Source organism: Schistosoma mansoni, chromosome 4, assembly GCF_000237925.1.
Source record: "Schistosoma mansoni strain Puerto Rico chromosome 4, complete genome".
Classification (NCBI taxonomy): Eukaryota; Metazoa; Platyhelminthes; class Trematoda; order Strigeidida; family Schistosomatidae; genus Schistosoma; species Schistosoma mansoni.
In genome coordinates, this window is record NC_031498.1 from 2039543 (window position 1) to 2060763 (window position 21221).

Here is a 21221-nt window from a genome sequence, read left to right on the forward strand (position 1 = left end):
CATACCACTCATTTCCGAACCAAATATTCTAATTCTAATTTATATGAGTAAAATATATATTAAACAGTCTCATTCTTGCTATCTTTTAATTTATTTGCGCAATACACTAAAAAACTATTAAAACAAACTATTTCTGTTTACCATGAAAAAGGTTAATGAACCGCAAAATATAATTGGATTATGATTATTAGCATGAAAATATTTTCGATGTTAATAAAATCAAATAAACAATAATATTTGCTGTACTTGTTTTAATCTTGGGATTTGTAATTAATTTATAAATTTATGGTTGAAATCATTAGTCAATTGAAGCTAGACCACCATGGGAAACCTTGAAGCACTGGACGGCCGTTTCATCCTACTGTGAGACTCTTCAGCAGTGTGCATCCACGATCCCGCCCCGCGAGATTCGAACCCAGGACCTATCAGTCTCGCGCGCGAACGCTTATTTATGTCTGTCGCTATGTCTCACTCGCATTTTATCACTCGGTTATCAAACTAAGTACTCAATCGCTTTTTACATGAAATGTTATATACTTTAAAACCTATAAAAGCAAAGTTACTTCTTAGTTTGTGACATTTTATGTACATGTATTTACGAGTCTACAATTAATTGTAAGCAGGTCTCAGAGAGATAGGGAGAGTACATCACTCCTATATTGGTGAGTTTGTGTCAAATGGTTCATCACTTTTTGAAACTTTGGTTAGTTTTAAATAACTGACTTAGTGAAAATTTCCTCGAACCCTAATGAACTGCCACAGCTTCTGGGATCTACATTTTTTCATGTTCCCATTAATACATACCACACTGAAAGCTATAATATAACAAAGTTTTCATTGAAAAACACCTAATGAAGAAGTCATTCACTCTGAGTTAAAGTATAGATGTCTACTGATCATGACTTCATAAGAGATTACTTTTCAATATGAAACTTTTCTAAGACCTACCTTGTATATTATGATTGTTTAACCTATATTGGATAATGTTTTAAAAGCCTTCTGATTGAATTAACTAGGAAAACCTTGTAACATAAGCGTAAAAGCTGAATAATTCTCTTCTATATGAAAAAAGGTCTTGTTTAGTAGTAGTTGCATGTTCAGATATGTTTAAATTTTACTCAATAACGTTACATTTTCTGACTAATGAAAAAGTTTTTCTATTCTTAGTGAAACAACATAATTCATAATAATGACTGTATCATTTATCATCCATTCAATTCATCAATGTTTCTAGATGAAAATTGAGTTTTTAGTCAAGTTAGTAGTTAGTCAGTCAATCAGTTAGTTAGATGGTTAGTTAGTCAATGATTTAAATAATTACCTGTCTGATTATATGTCATTTGTCAAAACTGTCTACAGTATGAAACTTCAGACAATCAAGGTTAATATTATTTTCATTGCTAAATAAATGTGCATACAATGCATTTTTATTCATCCACAGTTTTCGTTCATAACGGTTCCAACTTTAAATGGTATATATATATATATATATATATATATATATATATATACTGAGGCAATTAGGTACATATGAACTGATTGACATTTCAAAATATTGTAGATTAATTAATCAGAGAATAATATGCAGTACTTCACAGTGGCTTCAATATGTTTTATTTTATTCATTATAAAGTCTACTTCGTAAGATCTATTAAATCTTATGTGATTGATATGAAAAGTTTTCAATGCACTAATCAGCATATCAGTTTCATTCATTGAAGTTAAATAGAGTATAATAAAATTAATCTTATTATCTTTATTATTACCATTATTACTATGATTAACAGAATATGGTAACTTGATATGAAAAAGAAATTAAATATTGTTTGTTTAAATTTGATTACACAAGTAATACCGGAATAAATAATTGTTGATGTAAGCTTGATGATAGTTTTCTTCACTTATTTTCACCATCTGGAAACTGTAGACGTTGAATGATATTGACAAATTAGCTGAAGATGTAAGTGTAAATCGTTTGGATTTTGGCAGAGCATCTTATAGATATAGTATTTGTTATAACACATTAAGGTGTAAATTTCAATTTTATGTATCTTAGATGGGTACTGTTGATTAGCACATAACGAGAATGAAATAACCGTTTATTGCGCTCTAGTATTCAGTTAATTAGATGAAATCATATGTACTCGTCCAGACCTTGGTTTCAACCTTGACCAGGTAGTTTAGTATCTTTTTCTGAAAACCTTATCGTGCTATACTAACTGTTACGATTATTCGATTGAATAAAAGTTAATAAATTAAGATCAGGAGGTGAAGTTATACCGTCTACTGTACTAGAGTGGAGTACATGTAGGGTGTTTAACACTGATAAACAGGATCTTCAAAGACCTCGCCTTCCCTTGAAATAAGAAGGCAAAACTCGCTGTTACTGAAAACAGTACATATACAGTAAGTTTTGAAAACGCTAAAATAAAGGCAATATATGAGCATCCTTGAACTGTTAGTTCTTGTATTCTGGAGTCACCCTCTCAAGTTGACAAGACTGTCAATACCAATTCAGTTAGACTTTTAAGTCCATCAGGAAGAAATATCCTTCCACTTTTTTTACAGTATGGAAGTTTCGTTCCCAAACAAACAGTGTAAATCAAAGTCAAGTAAATAAACTTCGTAATTTGTACATAAATTCGAAACGAAAACAACCTATCATACAAAGTAATACAACTAATAATAATGATATTAACATTTGATGAACTTTTTAAGTCTCTTTTGTATATAATCCTTATTGTTTATTCAAATCCTCAGAAAGAAACATCTACATAAACTCCTCTTTTACCCAAATCGAATACAATTAACTGATTAACGCCTACTTTACATAATCAGTGATAGGGAAATATAAAATTTATATTAATTACTACTGTCATCATCAGTTCAAGACAATAATATTAAATCTATCTTATTTCAATGGTAAAAATAGCATTAATTAATAGATCAGAAAATATACGCAAATTGTTAAGCATTTATATATATGATACGATAATGTTGATAGTTCTTTCATTGTTATATTTAATGAATTAAACCCTCTATTGAGATAAGGGTCTTTTCAAAACCATTAATTTACACCTTTTCTAAATAATTATAATTCGTATGGTTATATCAAAGGATAATCAAAATATTAATTACCTCTCTCTATTGATTGCATAAATACAAACACACACACAAAACTACACATACGTAGATAAGTTGAAATTAAATTATCAACAGGATATCTTTATTATTATTATTAATGTCATTATTAATACCATCAGGCTCTTTGGATTAAACTCAGCGGCACAATATTCTAAGAGGATTGTTTTCTTAATTTTCTTTCATTTATACATAAAGTATTTTTTAACTAATTAAAACAAACAAGCCAATTTATTTGTTAAATATTCAATGTTAAATATTTACTACTATTATTATTATTATTACTATTAAAACCCACTTTAATCAATATGAGTAATATGAATAAATTTTTAATATTTTCTTTTAGAAAAATTAAGGTTTACACCCATTACAAGATTAAATTATTCATTTCCTTTTTTCTTTTAAATAATAGAATGAATGAAACCCTCCCCCTTTTTTTCAGAAAAAAATAAACAGCAGGAAATTAGTTATTGTTTCATTGCGTTTTTTTTCTTTTGTATATAAAATTACTTATTTTGTTATTCATATATTATTATGTAATCATAACAATAAGATATAAAGTTCATTTATTGGTCAGAATGAAAAAAAACAACATCTGATCAGATGATTATAAAATTATATATCATATTAGTTAAATAGAACAATAAAACAATAGTTGAGTATATATTGAATATAATTGAATAAAGTAAGGGTAATAATCTTATTATGAATGAATACTTAAGTGTATGAATATTATCTGTCAATCAAATTGATTTATAGTTAGTTCATTTGAATAGATTGAAGTTATTATTATTACTATTATTACAACTAATGTAAATGATAATAATAGTAAATACGCTAATAAAAGTAAGATAATGTCAAGTTGAATGTAAGGTGATTGTATGCCTAAAAGATATGTATGATATATTTTAGACACTAAATATATATGTACCATATTTCATCATTCGATTTGTGTAAGAGCTGGAATACTGCCTGGATGCTTAAATCAAATCAGGTGGTATGCTTAGACGGTCATATCTCGAGCTTTTGACCTAGGGGTCTAGTCCACAAGACAGTGGAGCAATGTAAGGAGATGCAGTCCCATGGTAATCAGTGACCAACAATAGGTTGATACTTCATTTGTTACTTCAGGATACTGGGGCTCACTTACACCATGGGTTTGGAATGAGGGTTTTCCAACTCTCCAAGGTTGATCCTCTGTATCCAACAACCCGGTTAGAGCGTCGGATATTTACTTTTGTTCTCTCGATTTCGTTAAACGACACCCTTGCCTCGAGAAGAGAGTGAGTAGGACTTTCCTAGAAGTGGCTGTATACATACTTAGGGAGTCGTTAAATAGGGAAGAAAAAATTCAACTGATATCACTTAGTAGCATAAATTATCTTCCAAGTATGAAAATGTTCATAAAATATCCAAAAAGATATATAATTCAGCACTCTGTGCATATACCTACATATTTATAACAGAAGTACAGGAATATAAAATGATGATTTTCATCTTTTTACACAACAATAGTTTTAATCAGAAACTTAAACTTGAAGTTTTCCATTTTTACCATCAACCACTTCGTTGTTTAATGGTTTTTTTACCTGGATTTTTTTCAGATACTAAAGTACCAATGGTTGTAAATCATAATAACCAAATCCGTTTACAAGTTGGTGATTTACTGCGTCTTGAATGTCCTATTCACATTACTTCAACTGGTGGTCTAGTCTCTTCATCGAATGATAATGATGCTAGTTCTAAAACACATCAACCTGAATATAATACTGGTGTTATTTATAATTGGAAAGTACGAGATTTACATGATTATTCATTGGATACCAATAATCATTATCATTTCAGTCAACAACGTCGTATTCTTGAAGTTACTGAACCATTACAAGTTTCCGATTCAGGCAATTATACTTGTTCTGGAATAACCGGTTTTGGAAAACGAGAAGTAACATTTGAAGTTCATGTAAGAGGTAAGTAAAAACTATACATCGTTTTACTGATTTGTACTAAATTATAATAATTTCAGTTAAACAAATACCAAAAATTAGATCTAGGATAGGCAATTTGTTTTAATTTGGACTTAATTTAGCTGCAGATACTTTCATTTTAGTGTCAATACTTTACTGAAACTTAATTCTTGTATACTTTTGCTTACAGCTCTAATTTCGTATCAGTTAATAAGCTACAGTACACATTAATTGATTCGGTACAATCCTTAAGGAATAATATACGTAGTTTGAATTATTGAATTTTTGGACTGAATCCAGGCTTTAGTGAACATTTCCAATAGCATAGATTACTAAATATTGTCTGGTCACGGCCGTTCAGTGCTTCCAGGTTTTCCATGGTGGTCTGGCTTCAATTGACTCATGATCTCAACTATATAAAATATCTTAATTTTAAGTATTATTGATAAAATTGAAAAACAAAATATACTTTTTACAAAATGTAAGGTAAATATAAAAAAAAAGAAAAATAATTTTTAATAGGTCAATTAAATAAAATATATTGATTTTTAAATGATAATAACAATAATAATAATAAGGAACACTTTCATGTTTGATTTTTCAAATGACTCATCATTATTTTTTATTTCTAATTTTACTGAATAAAATTACTTCTTAGAAAGGGGTTTTGTAGAGATTTTAGTAATTTTATATAGCTGAAATCATGAGTCCATTGAAGCTAGACCACCATGGAAAACCTGGAAGCACCAGGCGGCCGTTTCGTCCTATGGTGAGACTCCTCTGCAGTGTGCATCCACGATCCCACTTAGCGAGATTCGAACCCAGGACCTATTTGTCTTCTCAAGAAAAAAGGTTTTACGATTGATATTGCTGTTATTAGTACTGTTAATATTGTTATAAGTAACGACTTTAATAAGATATGTTTATAAATGAACTGTTTTATAATGAAAACATGAAATATACATTGACCCTGAGTAATGTTAATTATTACAATATTCTATAAAAACAAACAAACCCTGATTTATAAGAACTAGGTTGTTTTTTATGAAAGGTAATTATTCATGTTTTATAAACGTAGGTTCTTACACTTTACACATATACATAGTTATGTATATTCTGTCATTTAAACAAAGAGTACTTTTAAAAACCACTTATAACAGTCACTTATATGCTTTCGACTTCTTAAAAATTGAATAAACTTTATAAATATTGTTTATTTATAAATATATACCAGTAAACTTTTGTATTGTTTGTAAATTTCCTTAGTAACTGATTACTCTAGATAGAATAGTGTTATAAATACTTGACATATTGTCTATACTAAAATGGTGTTAGGACGATAAAGAATAATTATATAGGTAGAGGAACCAGAGACAATGAATTGAATAAAATATAATGAAAATTTAAACATTTCAATGGACTGAACAATAAACAATTCTTTTTATATACTACTCAAATTAAGTATATACAATAAGTATGAGTTCTGTTGAGAAAAAAACCTTATTCTAATTGGATTATCTCTCAATTTCGAATGCATAGTTTTCTATAAGAAGTTTCATATACTGATAATCAATCACGAAAGAATATATATATATATATCATATGTAATTGTAATTGGCATGAATTCTTCATACTTATCAGAAAGATCAACTTATTTGAGAAGTAAACATAAGTCGTTAATCAATCTTTTCTTTAAGAGATTGCGTGAACTTTTCTTATGTATGTAATCAGACAAGAATAATCTTTTTTATTCGACCTAACTCAAACAGGAAATTCTTTTTATCTGATATCAACTGTTATATTAAATTTATAAATTCCAAATGATTATAACATTAAACAATTTCCTATCATATATCGCATGTCATGTCTATCATGATGGATATATATATATATATATATATATATATTTGGAAGCTAAGATAGAAGAAATGTTCTTTGATGACAAAACAAGATAGCCTAATCAGTCATAAAGAAAAACTTTTTTGAATCAATCCATCATATTAGATTATTCTATTAAAATTTAATATTACATAAACAAATTGATACTGACGATCTGAAATTTGATATTTTAACTGAATTACTAAATAATAACCATAATACTACCCAAATTCTTTAAGTATATCCTAATGAAAAAATATCGTTTCTGTCTGATCTTACAATAACAAATGTTGAAAAATTTATCTTCGTCATTATAACTATTCTATATTGTAAGAAAAAATGGATAGTGGCTAGCAGTAGAATCCAGGATGTGCGTTTAATCCTATTTGGGACTCGTCAGCTGGGTGTACCTGGATGTCAGAGTTGATGTTTACTCTGGGACTCGAACACAGTACCTGTCGCTCCAGCGGACGAGTCCCAAATAGGACGAAACGCGCGTCAAACTGGATTCCACTGCTAGCTACTATCCATCTCTGCTTACAATGCTTGTGAATTAAGGCTATATCGAGGCAATACGCACAGTATGCACATATGTTAATTAGAGACTGACTAGTTGCAGTCCTAAACATCAATGGGAAGATTCAAACAAACAATACTAAGTGGATTTATGCTATATTGTGTTTTTAAAAAAATAAAAAAAAGTTTGAATGAAGATCAACTGTGTATATTACTAGCATTATAGTGTTGTTAATAGAAAGTAGAGTTTTGAAGACCATAGAATGAGATGAAATCAATGTTCACTCTATTTTTTTCAGATTTGTATTTAGTATCTAAGTACAAATATACAAAAAATTGGTTTGACTTTAAAACACTTTGCCTTCCAACTATTAGGTTATAAGTTTAACACATTACTGAAATTATACTCGGTTTGACATCGTCATTTATTCTCATGAAAATAAACACAGGATTTATAATTAATAACATGAATTTATATTTAGTTATAAGTAACGTGAATTAGTTATTGAAATTTGACTAGAATAAAGCAATAAAAAGAAAATCAACCTTTGGATTTATTATTTTATATCATTATTAGCTTTATTCAATAATATATTTTTGGTACAATATAGAATTCTCAGCATAAAATATCTCAGCGAGTTTCCTTTTCTCATTTCTTGATTGATATTGACGATAAATGTTAAGCGATCATCAGTTAGATGTTAGCAGTTGACAAATCGACATCTGAATAATGTATATTCTTTTCAATCCATATTGACAGTCACTATGATGTCGCGGATTGTACATTTTTGTAACTTGTACTGCGAAATGTCGTAATTTTTTTTTACAAACACACCTGAATAAGTTATGCAATTAATTGATAGAATGATGTGTTAAAACGAACTAGAAAACGGATAACTTATTGAAATATCTAGATGTCAGGAACAGGTAGCTCAGATATTCAAGCAGGCCGCCAAACATGAAAGTAACCATAAATAATTTTTAGGAGAAAACTATAACGTGATATTTTTATGGTAAAAGTAATTTTAATAAATAATTTAAAATGTACTTGCAAATAATTAGTCCATATTGTTTATGAAAATATCCCTTAAGATTCTCAGCTTTCATGAGCAAAGCAGCTATAAACCAACTGTTCTGAAATGATCGATTTCAAATATTTCATAGATAAGTAGTAGAGTTTACGGAAGAAATGGATGAGACTGTATTCTTTTTAACTTGTAGTATTCATGTTAACGAAATTGTAAAAAGATGCCATATGAAACCTTTAAGACATGAGACAATTTTTGATGGCATTGTTAATTAGATTCCTTTCTTGAATTATTCGAGACTTTACTTTCTTTTATTACCTCACTCATATCACTGTAAGATCCAATAGTAAATTACTTTTTTACCTAAATCTGATTTACCCTTATTCATTATGATTATTCTAAGGCGTTAATCGAGTTTGAATATTGTAATTTTTATTACTCATTAATTGCTAATCAATTAAAATCAATTTTATGTTGTTCAAACCTCAATAATGATCAGTGATGTTACACGACTGGAAGCAGTTGGGTAAAGAACCTTTGAACATGACTCCGAGCTAATTGCCATTCCCTTACGAGGCCATTATGTTATTTTCTTGGAAACATTTATTTTTTTGTCTAAAATTATTTATCAAGCTTTCATGAGTACAGACTGATGACCTTCAGTTGGAATGTCAGTTAGTGAAGTTTGCCGCACATTAATTTACAATATTAATGAATATGTACTTTAATACAGGTAAACAGATGTTTATAAAATGATTAACCCCTCTACTGGCCATTAATTACAAAACATTGTCATCCATTAATTTCTCACGAATTTGTTAATTAGGTCAAATTTGATTGAAAAAAAAACTTTTGTAAAACGGTTGCTTGTGAAAAATTCATCTAACTCATTTATCATATGGTAAATGTTGAAATATTTTGGAGGGGATACTAAGGAATGGTGAGTAAATATGGTGTTTAAAAAGTACAAGTCTCGTGAAATTTTGGTAGCTGCAGTATTTCTAACAGGTGTATGTCTGAAGTTAATCTATACAATAATAATAATAAAACAGACCATAAGCATAAATAATCATCAAAAGGTCAACAGGTATCTAAAACAAAAGAAATAATGCTCAGCTTTAAAATGACAATATCGGTTAAATTAAAAACAACAACAACAATAATAGTTATAAAGCTATAAAAAATTATTAAAAAATTTGAACTTACTCTTCGCCGTTAACATTTCATGTGGGACGATGAAATGAAATTTATATTGATCATGGTCTTGTTAAAAATGAGGTCATTAGGCGTGAGAATTCATTTGGACATAAAATGAGTAAAATGTTCTGTCAGACACTATACTTACTCACACCTGTTACCCCTCATGGAGAAACTTAAGGCTCCCACCAGAGTTCCCCATCCAACTCTGTCCTAGGCAATCCTTTTCCACTTATTTACAGTTGCTATTCATCCTTTTGATGTCTACTTCCAGTTCCCAAAGCAATGTGTTCTTTGATCTTCCTCTTTCCCGTTCCCCTTCATGATTTGAAGTTAGCGCTTGTTTTGTGATGCAGTCTGATGATTTACTCAATATGTGTCCTATCCACTTCGAACGTCTATTCCTAATTTCCTCTTCAACTGGAAGCTGGTTTGTCCTCCCCCACAGTAGGCTTTTGCTGATGGTATCCGGCCAAGGGACATTCAGTATACTGCGTAGATAATTGTTTATAAATACTTGTACTTTTACGAAGGTGGTTGTGGTAGTTCTCCAAGTCTTGGGGCCGTACAGTAGGACTATCTTGACATTCGTATTGAAGATTCTCAGTTTGATATTGGTTGGCAGTTGTTTTAAGTTCCATATGTTCTTCAACTGTAGGAATGATGTCGTTGCTTTGCCAATCCTCGCCTTTACGTCATACACTATATCGTTATGTTATTTAGTTTCAGCTAATAAGAGGAGGTTGGAAGACCTAAGTTAACTATATAGGTTTATATTTGCCAGACTTTCAATGGTTATTTTGAATAAATCAAAGGATGAAGCTGGTACCAGGTTGTAGGATAAAAATCTGAGTCATTGATAGCTTGGTCTGAAAGTCGGTAGTCAACTGGAAGGTTATAATGGTTATGAGTTTATAAACTTAATTTATGCTTTATCACAAACCTGTTGCATTGAGGGAAGACAAATTTAGTCAGGTTAGATCTATTATTGCTGTTAAGTAATCTTTGGGTCTTGACTAAGTCATGTACATTTCCATCTTCAACTCGTCTGTCTTCATGTTAGAGCCTAGAAAAAATTAAAACCTTTTTTTGCTATTCATTGATTCATTCTAAGTAACCCAAAGCCAAAAACAAACTTCTTCTGAATAGTTTTTAAGTTGGGAACGACGAAGTACAGTAAACATTATCTTAGACTTTCCTGTGTATAACTTTAAGATTTGTATCTTTTTAAGGTATGCAATGTAATTTCATCCATACTTTCAATGTATAGCTAAAAAATATGTCAATCATTTAATTGTTAATTAGATTATTTTGAACATCGATCACATGAATAGTCTCCAATAATCAACGGATCCTTTTTGACTGACAACAATTAGTTTTACATTAAAAAATATTTCTTAAATACAACTAATTTTTTTTTCTTGAATTACAGATCCTAATGTCAATCTTCTATGTGCTGTCCCAAATATAGAGAATACCAAAGCGAAAGGTAAACTTACAGTACAAAAATAATTACTGAATTGTATATTATATACATAAATAGCTTATTTTCACAATTTATGTAGAGTTTTGTTTATCATATAGACAATGTGGTTATATTATAAAAGTCTCATGTTGATGTAAGTAAACATTTAAAAATAGTTAAACGCAACAAATTCTGAGTAATTTAAAACTAGGAAAATGAAGGGGAATATCATGTGGTCAATCGGTCAGTCGTAGACAACATTAGAAAATGGCATTGATTCAACTTTTTATGTTTCATATCTATACAACAAGAGAAAATTTATACATAATCCAACGGTTTAAAATAATAATAGAACCAATGATTCAAATATAGAAAATAAGATTTTGAAAGTAAGGATCATATTGAATGATTTTAGAACTCAAGGTTAAGAGAAGAAAGGCTGAATTAATATACGCCACTTTAATTGATCTCGTGCCATAACACCAGATGCTATCAAACTACACATTAAAATAAGCATCCAACAAATTGAGGGGGTAAAATAAACCTAGAAATTGTAATATTACAAAGAATATTTATTCGATAATAATTTAAACACTTTTTTTTGAAATCTCTTATCACTACTTCATCTAGTGATACAACTACTATTTCAAACTACTAATTTCGAACACAAATAATCTAATTGAATAATTTCAAAAGTTTTGAAATGTATTTCCATCTATTATTCTCTGTAAAACTAACAAATTTTCACGTGACTTAATTATATAATGTCAAATTCTGTAAATCAAATAAAAATATGATTTTCAAAGTTGAATTCGCTAGTCGATCTAAGCTAGATCACCACTGAAAACCTGGAAGCACTGGACAGCCGTTTCGCACAAGTATGGGACTCATCAGCAGTATGCATCCACTGTCTCACACGTGGGACTCGAACATAGGACCTCCGGTCTCACGTGTAAATGCTTATCCTCTAGACCACTTAGCCGGCACCTAACAACTTTGATACCTAACTTAATCGATCTATGTTCTTGAGCAGAGCTTCATCCACCGGTTGCGGTCTATGACTGTCTCACACCCGACATGGATTGAACTTCACTGACTATGGAGTGGATTTTATCCACTGTCACGAAGATATTAGTTGTAAAACTTAGATCGACTGGTGAACTTTGAAAATGCTACAACCTCCACAAATCACCATACTAAAAATATAATTTTCTTTTTTTATCTTTTCAGCCCCATGTTTTATTGATACAGCTTTGAAAACTAATCCATCAATTAGTTTAGAGAGACTTATTGGTTCATCTGTCACATTTAATTGTGAAGCTGAAGGTACCGAACCCATAAAATATAGATGGTTTATGGGTAGTGCTGTAGCTGATTGGATAACAACTGGTCAAGGTGTTCGCGGACCAATTCTAACAATTGATCGAGTTGGTCGAGAACATACTGGACAGTATACTTGTCAAGTTTCAAATTTAGTGGGAAGTCTTAATTACACTTATAGGCTCTTAGTTAGTGGTGAGTTGTCCAGATTAATTAACAATTTTAATATAATATGTTATATAATCTTGTTTGGTTGCTTGTAAATTCATTTTTATATTAAATATCTCCTTTATGTTCCCTGTTCAATGAAATGTACTTCTATGTATTTATTAGTCCACCAGGGTGCTTGGTATCTGTGTGGTTGCGCCACAGGAATGAGCAGTACTATTCAGATTGTAGCGTTAAAGTCTATATGGTGTCTGGTTTCCTGTGAAGCGGACTTAAGCTGTCCTGCTCAGGATATAAATTTTAGGCCTGGACAGTGTCTGACTCTCCTGTTAAACGGGATTGATGTGTACCGTTTATGTTGTCACGTAAAATAGTGTTGTTTTAACCCAGAAAGTTATAAATATAACTAATATCTTTTGTGAACAATTCAAGAAAATAGGTAAACAGTATTAAGAAACGGAAAGAAATGAAATTCTTTTCAATTATTTATTTTATGGTTGAAAGCGTGAGTCAATTGAAGCTAGACCACCTTCTGATAATTAATATAACCGTATGCTCACTAGTGACTTCGAGAAGTATATCTAGGAGCTCTAGTGAGAAGCAGTGACCAGTGGAGTTCAAAACTACGTCTGTTGTGAGATAGGAACTCACTGAAGACAATTGGTGAATGGTTGCTCAACTTCGTGGATCAGTTGAAGTTAGACATTAACACCGTTGGATGCCAGCTCAGTGGTCTATCGGTTAAGGGCTTCGGCTCGAGACTGGTAGGTCCTGGGTTCGAGTCTCGCGAGAGCGGATTCGTGGATGCGCACTGCTGAGGAGTCCCATAATAGGACGAAACTGCCGTCCAGTGTTTCCAGGTTTTCCATGATGGTCTAGCTTCAATTGACTCACGCTTTCAACTATGATAAATACTAAATCTCCACAAAACCCCTTCTGATAATTATTTATTTCATTTATTCTTATGTCTTACTGATTTATAATGATTGATAAAGAATGATGGACAAATTGAAGAAGTAGAAGAAAAGAGTATTTCTTAGTGCTTGTTTCATTCATAGACTATTTTATTTACGTCTGGGTCATTTTCCACGTTATTCATCATTATCAACATCATCCACTCATTATTATTATTATTATCATTATTATTATTATTAATGATGTAGTGGAATTCCAAAGTCTTAACAATCTGTCAATTAATCCACTCATCTTTCGTTTACACACCTTAATTTCTTTTCATACACAATTATTATAATTATAATAGGAATTGAAGTTTGATTATGATGGTTATAATGATAATAATAATAATTTTCTTGGTGTTATTAGAAAAACAATCACCTGTCAGTAATGCATTGAAATGCACACAAAACAAAAAAACGTTTTCTAACGTTTAAAAAGAAAACAGTTACTTTTCTATTCTTGTACCTACCTTTCAGTATTTAATATCTCTCAAATAAAATATGTAAAGAGTTTTCTGTTCTATTATCTGTCAAATGTTCCCTAAACTTTCCAGGTTATCTGTATCAGTGTAAAATGTGTATGAAAAATATTCTTAAAACACCACCTTTAGATTGATGAATATTTTCTAGGTGGAACTGTGAATATAATTCATTTTTATATTGGTTGTTTGGATCTTCTTATTGACGTTTAGAACTGTAATTGATCAGTATCTTATTGGCATGTGTGCATCTTATGCGGATTGCCTCAATATTGCCATCAGTCACAAGCATTACAAGTATAGATAGATAGAGGCTAGCAGTGGAATTCAGGACACGCGTTTCATTCTATTTGGGACTCGTCAGCTAGGTGTAAATGCACTCCAGATTTGATATTCAGTTTGAGACTTGATCTCAACACCCTTCGTCATCCATCTTTTCTTACAACGTATAACAATACCAAGTGAATTTAAAATTCACCCCATTGCACAAGCAAGTGGCTATCAGGACTCAATAGCTGAGTGGATAACACGATAGCATTTGGAGCAAAAGGTTCTGGGTTCGCATCGCAGAGTGAACATCAATTGTAGGACTCACGTGCATCCAACTGATGGGTCCCATATGGGATGAAATGGGCGTCTTGGATTCCACTGCAAATCATCATCCATCCCTACTTATAATGAGACTGACTTTTTGTCGTTTTTAGATGATAGGCAACCGGTTCGCACAAAATATGACTAGCTCCTAACTTGTAACATTTGGGTCACAATTTCAAACCCTAATGCACTCACTTCAGTTTTGACGACTAAATTACTTCAGTAGTTACAAACTGGAAAGGTTTTCGACTAAGAGTTCGTTAATGCTCTCGATTATCAAATTACATGAAATAAAAAGTTATAAGACTAGTCTTTAGTTGTGCATCACGTATTGGAGCTATTCATCTATCCAAGCTCATAAGTTGATAACAAAGTCTTTAAACTTCAGACTAATATATACTAACACATAGTGAATATTTTCCCCCGGTTATGACTTAATTTGTTAAGGCTGATTCACTCTGTCTTGGTCACTCACGATTCCATTTGATAGGAAATTAGATTTTTCTGTATTATTTTACTTGTTATTGATTGAATGACCCTCTCATTTTTTTCCATTACACTGATTTATAGAACCACCATCAGCTACACCGAAAATTCTTGGTCCTGTACAGAATTATACATTTAAAACTGATGATAGTGCTACAGTTATCGCCAGAATAAAATGTGCATGTGATGAACCTGTAATACAAGTAAGTCATTATTAATATTATTAATTAGTGACACAATTACCAGTAATTATGTAAATTTTATTATTTCATTTATTAAAAATTAAAAAATTAAAAGAATCTGTAGCCCAGGTTTTACTGGTTAGAAACACTCTATAAGTTTACACTGATAATTTGTAGTATTGAGTCGTAAGCAATAAATTATCTTTATTTTAATAGTATGAATGATTTATGAAGATCTTAGTATTTTCACGATTAAAACCATCAGTGTGTCTGAGCTAGACCACATTAAAAACCTAGAAGCACTGGATGTCTATCTTGTCCAAGTATAGAACTTCTCAGCAGTGTTCCAGTGATCAATGGTACTTGGTTCAAGTCCCACATACAAGATTGTGGATGCGTACTGCTGAGGAGTTCCATACTAAGACAAGAAGGCCATTCAGTGCTTCTGGATTTTCAATGATGGTCTAACTTCTATTGACTCATATTTTTTAATTTTAACTAATATTTTTATCTACAAATGTTTTGTCTTTTATCGTTTTTAAAAGTTTACATAAAGTATTATTATTTGTTTCAGTACTAATTGTGACCATACTGTAGTGAATGTGAACACGGGTGGGGACAATTGGATGTAATTAAGCACAAATTACAGACTATCTCACTAAATTCTAACAACCATACAGCAAACAGTTAATTTGCAAAATAACAATCAATTGTCTCAATCTTAACTGTTCCTTCTGCAAAAATATCAGTCCGTCTTCTCTGATTTCATTGTTCATACATTTTCGTGCGAATTGCGCTTCATTCCTGTTTTTTTCCTTATCGGTCTTCTGCCAAAATACATTCTATGTCTGACCATCACCATATATTACTTATATGGATATAAGTAGACCACACTACAATACGAGTTATGTATTATTATGTATTATATAAGAAATTTGTATAACTATATCATAATAAAGTGTAGACTTGACACAATTATTAGAAATTAATTAGTTTTTGTCAAGATAATTCAATCCTTAGAATATTTAATCATTTTATGACTTAAGAATAAAAGAATTTTATAAACGATAATACATATTTAGAAGGTAAGCATAAGCTTAAAATTTGCTGAAAATTCGAAAATGAGTAATATATAGATATTAAGGATGATTATCTATTCATAGACACGTGTCATTTTTAATATGGAAAATGCCTAAAGGTAATAACAATTTCATGGATAAAAAACAAAAACGAATTAATTATCGACAGATTGCTTAGAATCGTACTAGAAAGAATAAATGAGAAGTAATTGGAAAAGAACCATCAAAAACACTTCAAAAATTTCAGTAATTTAAATTAAAGTTTGATAGTGGTTAGTAGTATAATCGTGGATACACTTCTCATCCTATTTAGGATATATCAATCGGATATACCTTTACTTCAAATGTTGTTGTTTACACTAATATTGAAATGTAGTACTTTTAGCTTCAATTAACCAAAGATTCATTCATCTAGCTATTGAATCCAGTAAGTCATTGACTTATGTATGTAGTTTTAATATTAGCTTTAGTTAACAAACCAAACACAACTGTATCAGCAAGGATTTTGAAAATAAGATACTGAAAGTCGTTATTATTTAAAATATTTCCACTCCTTAGTATATTTCATTGATAACGTGACTCGAGAAAATGTAATCTATCCAGCAAATAGAGGGCGGGCTAATCAAGTTTGCAACATTTTTGCATAAAGTTCAGTAGTAATAACCAGCTGTCGAAGGTAAATTAGTCAATGAAAAACTTAAACCTACTGTCCCATGACTGAAACTCATGTGATTTAACCATTTAATCCTCACTTTTTTATAAGATGTAATAAATGTGAAACGAGCTTCTCTGTATTTAATAGTGCTTTATTTGGTTTAAGTAAACTAATCCAAGAATTAACTAATAAACACGATTACTGATTTAAGTTGATGATCTAGTATTATGTGATCATGAGATTATTTTGAACTTCGAAATTGACTTCTTCTTGAAATAATTAAGGATGAGAAAAACAAAAACTATCACGTTTATTGGCCTCATGCAAATAAAATAGAGATTAATGTAAACTTTTTTGATAACTAATATAATCGAGATTATCCTTACCACTTAGCACGTTATAGATTTTTAGTTTTCTTAAATAACGATATTGGTGAGATTATAATTTATGGACGACCTTTGAGCGATGCTAAAGTGACTTTGATAATGTCTGCTTACTAACTAGAATTAAATAAGGGTTACAAACTGGTGTGAAGAATTATAATTATGATTTACAGTTGATGGTTAGGGTTTGGAATAAGATATAGGGTTTTCATCACTAACTGACATCAGCCAAAATCCTAAAACCCTGTTTAACCAAACCGATGAATGAATTTTGCGCCAAAATCCATGACCTGTTATCTGATATCTGACTGGTTCGTCCATAAATTACAGTCTCGCAACTATATTTACTTCAATTGCAATAAAGTTAGCAATTTCAAAGTTAACAATAAATGATAGAATAAAACAATGAAATAAAAGTTGATTGCTGTTAAGTAGTTGGAGTTGACCAAAAAATACCACAAGCCTCCTTTTCAAACAAGGTGACTAACATTAAGAAAGATGCATTCTCAATCTTAATAAAACTCATGTTGTCGAGAAAACTCTAGCATACACCAATTTGTTAAACAGTCGAAGCAATTATAATAATTTATTTGGGCTATAAATGAGACTAAGATGTACATAATAATCGGCCATTGAGTAGTACAATATTATGAACCTAGTGGTTACATTATAAATGTGATCGATAGAATTAATTTAGTGAAATACATTAGGCAAATCGATGTTGATAAATACCTAGTAATTGATCAGCACAAAATTTAGTTAACGAATATCAACTAAACCAGAAAACGTTCTCATAGAGTTATTTTTATATTGCTTGCCTTCATTATCTATTGTCAAGATACATCTGGATTCTGCGAAGTAACAAATAAAGTGTAAACACACTGCATAACTAAGTCAAACTTTCCAATTTTTAATAAGATTCGGTCTCAAATTAACAGTTTCGTCACTAGTATTCCCAAGAACTTCAGGTAATGAAGATATAATAAGACGTCTACATTTCCAAATAATTAAATTCTTAGGTGTTTCAGAAATAACAGATGATTAGATTGAGATTGGCAACAGAGCGCCAAATGCATTCGAACCATTGGTTAACCTACTTTAGCTTGAGCATCTGGACAGTGCGTTCTAACCTTGTGAGACACTTCTTCTCTTCAGGAAATGGGTGGGAGTTGCTCAGTAGCATGGGTTGAGTGAAGTTGGAAATTAATACCGTTAAGTCCCGACTTAGTAGTCTAAAAAGAAAGAGTTCGCACAAGAATTCAAAGATCCTGGGTTTCAGCCACGTGTGACGTTGTGCATTGCTGAAGAGTCCTATGTCAGGATGAGGGGGATGTTCAGTTGATTAAGGTTTTCAGCGGTAGCCTAAGACCAGTCAATAGGTTAAACCAGTATTTTTGTTTACTAACATTTGATTCAGTGTGGTTGTTTGTCACAATAAAAAGACTAACATATAAGTATTTTAAGCAGAGACGGATGGTGTCTAGCAGTGAAATCCAGGACACTCGTTCCTTCCTATGTGGGAATCGTCAGCTTGATGCAAATGCATCCCACAATTGGTGTTCACTCTGGGATACGAACCCAGCACCTTTTGATTGAAATACCATCACGTTATCCACTTAGCTACTGAGTCGTGTAAGCCCTTGGCTTGTGTAATAAGATGATTTTCAACTTTCATTTACATGCATTAGTTGTTTTTATCTTCCCACTGATGTTTAGGACTGAAATCGATCAATATCTTTTGGCATATGTTTAAAGTAAATGAAACTGGTTTCGTGTCCCAAAGTGAACATCAACACTAGGGTGCATATATATCTAACTGACGATTCCCAAATACAACGAAACGCGTGTCTTGGATTCTAGTGGTAGCCACTATCCATCCATGCCTAAAATGCTTGTGACTGAAGGTAATAGCGAGGCAATCTGCACAAGATGCACATATGCCAATAAGAGACTGATCAATTACAGTTCTAAAAGTCAATAGGAAAATTCAACCAACTAATATATATGAATTTAAACTACTTTTAAGTAGTTCCAATTTTTCACAGAATTTTTATATATATATTAGTTATTATTATCATTACCGTAATTTTTTTCTAACTACTTTTAAACATCTAGTGGTTAAAACGAGTTGAGCCAGGAGAAGAGTTAATGTACGAACAATCAGGTGCAACCAAAATTCCATTACCGAATGCAAGAATTACTGAGCAAAATGAAGTCTATGTTATCTTAGGCTCGTGGATTAACTCACCTGCTATTGTAGAAAAAACAACAGCCTATACAGATAGATTAGACAGTCTTCATGATATAAAAACATCACCGATATCATCAACATCACTAAATGGTAATATGGATGTAAATCATTTACAAATTATTGATAGTAATAATGACGAAAAACCATCAATTTACTTTCAACCTAAAGTGAATTACAATAATAAACATAATCAGAAGAAAGAACAATTATTCATGACTAAATTACGATTTCAAAAACCATTGAATAAAGAACGACATGAAGGAAAGTATATTGTTATGACTATGAGTTTGTCAGATGTTAAAAGTTTAGAATATATTGTAATATATGTGAATATAGTTCAAGGTAAGTTCAAAGCATTTTCTCCTTATAACGATTGTAATATTTGTAAGCTTAAGCATTTTTAAAAGTTGACTTTGATAGACTGTGACAATGCCAAACTCTTGTCACACAGTAAGCGCCACACTTTTTGTAAGCATCTAATCGAATATGACCAAAGACGAGTACAATACAGATGTAAATTGAATAGTATGGCTTTAAAACAAGAAGGTTCATAAGAGGAAAATAGTTTGACGAGGCAGATGAAGAATGTATATAAGTTGTTCAATAAGCATGTAGTGGCTGGTATTATGTTACGCCTACATGGTTTATTATAAATTCTAGACAAATCAATTGACTTGTTCTTCTTGAGTCACATTTAGACCTTGTCAATTATTCGCTTATTAACCTTAAGTGTTTTTAAATGAGCTTGTGTGTTAGTCCTTTATCCTATTCACCACATATCTGTAACCTATTTTTGTCTAACCATAAATATCGATTCACGCGTGGGTAAATTGTGTTGGCTCACATGCCTTCTCCGATCCGTCTCGCTTTGCTTCTCCAATCGTCTGTCTGAATAAATGATTACATGAATTATACGTATTGGAAATCCATTTTCCTATTTAACTTATTTCATTCCCTTATTTACTAACGAGAGTTAAGTCGATGATTATATACGATGGTTAGCAGCATGTATGTTTCCATAATAATCAGCAAACGATCGAATTAGAGTCAGATACCGAGCCACCTAGAGCGCTCTACATTATTTTTTAGCCAGCTTAATCCAATGAAATGAATGAGGTTGGCTCACTATTAAATTTACATAGTTTTGTTTGTTATTTATAACCAAAGTATTTCTGATTAAAGATATATTCTTTCGAATAAAGAAATATTTAAATTAATGTAATATTTAATAGGAATACCTACGTTTGATTGCCTATATAAGTCATTTGATTTGCGCTATATTGTATGAATATGTTTGAGCTACCGATCCATTCTCTAGTTATTTGTTTTACTTATCCAGGAAGTTCATCGTCACAAATCACATGTATAACCTTCACAACAAATTTTGTTTTGTTCTAATTACGTTTCACGGTTGACTAGCCACGACCGTTTTAGTAATTAAAACAAAACTATATGAAAATCTATTTGAATAAATCTATA

The 21221-nt window shown here is 30.9% G+C and overlaps 1 protein-coding gene across 1 annotated transcript in view; it reads left to right on the forward strand.

The window, feature by feature from the left end:
* Nucleotides 1-4717: 4717 nt before the first annotated feature.
* The window catches only part of Smp_052290 (hypothetical protein), a gene marked incomplete at its 5' end in the record, with an annotated part of 19615 nt that continues 3111 nt past the window's right edge, over nucleotides 4718-21221 (forward strand). Inside the window, 5 exons of the mRNA XM_018796521.1 lie at nucleotides 4718-5108; nucleotides 11157-11213; nucleotides 12420-12704; nucleotides 15277-15395; nucleotides 19607-20084. Coding sequence (XP_018651654.1) covers nucleotides 4718-5108; nucleotides 11157-11213; nucleotides 12420-12704; nucleotides 15277-15395; nucleotides 19607-20084 — 1330 coding nt within the window. The remainder of the gene's footprint in view (nucleotides 5109-11156; nucleotides 11214-12419; nucleotides 12705-15276; nucleotides 15396-19606; nucleotides 20085-21221) is intronic.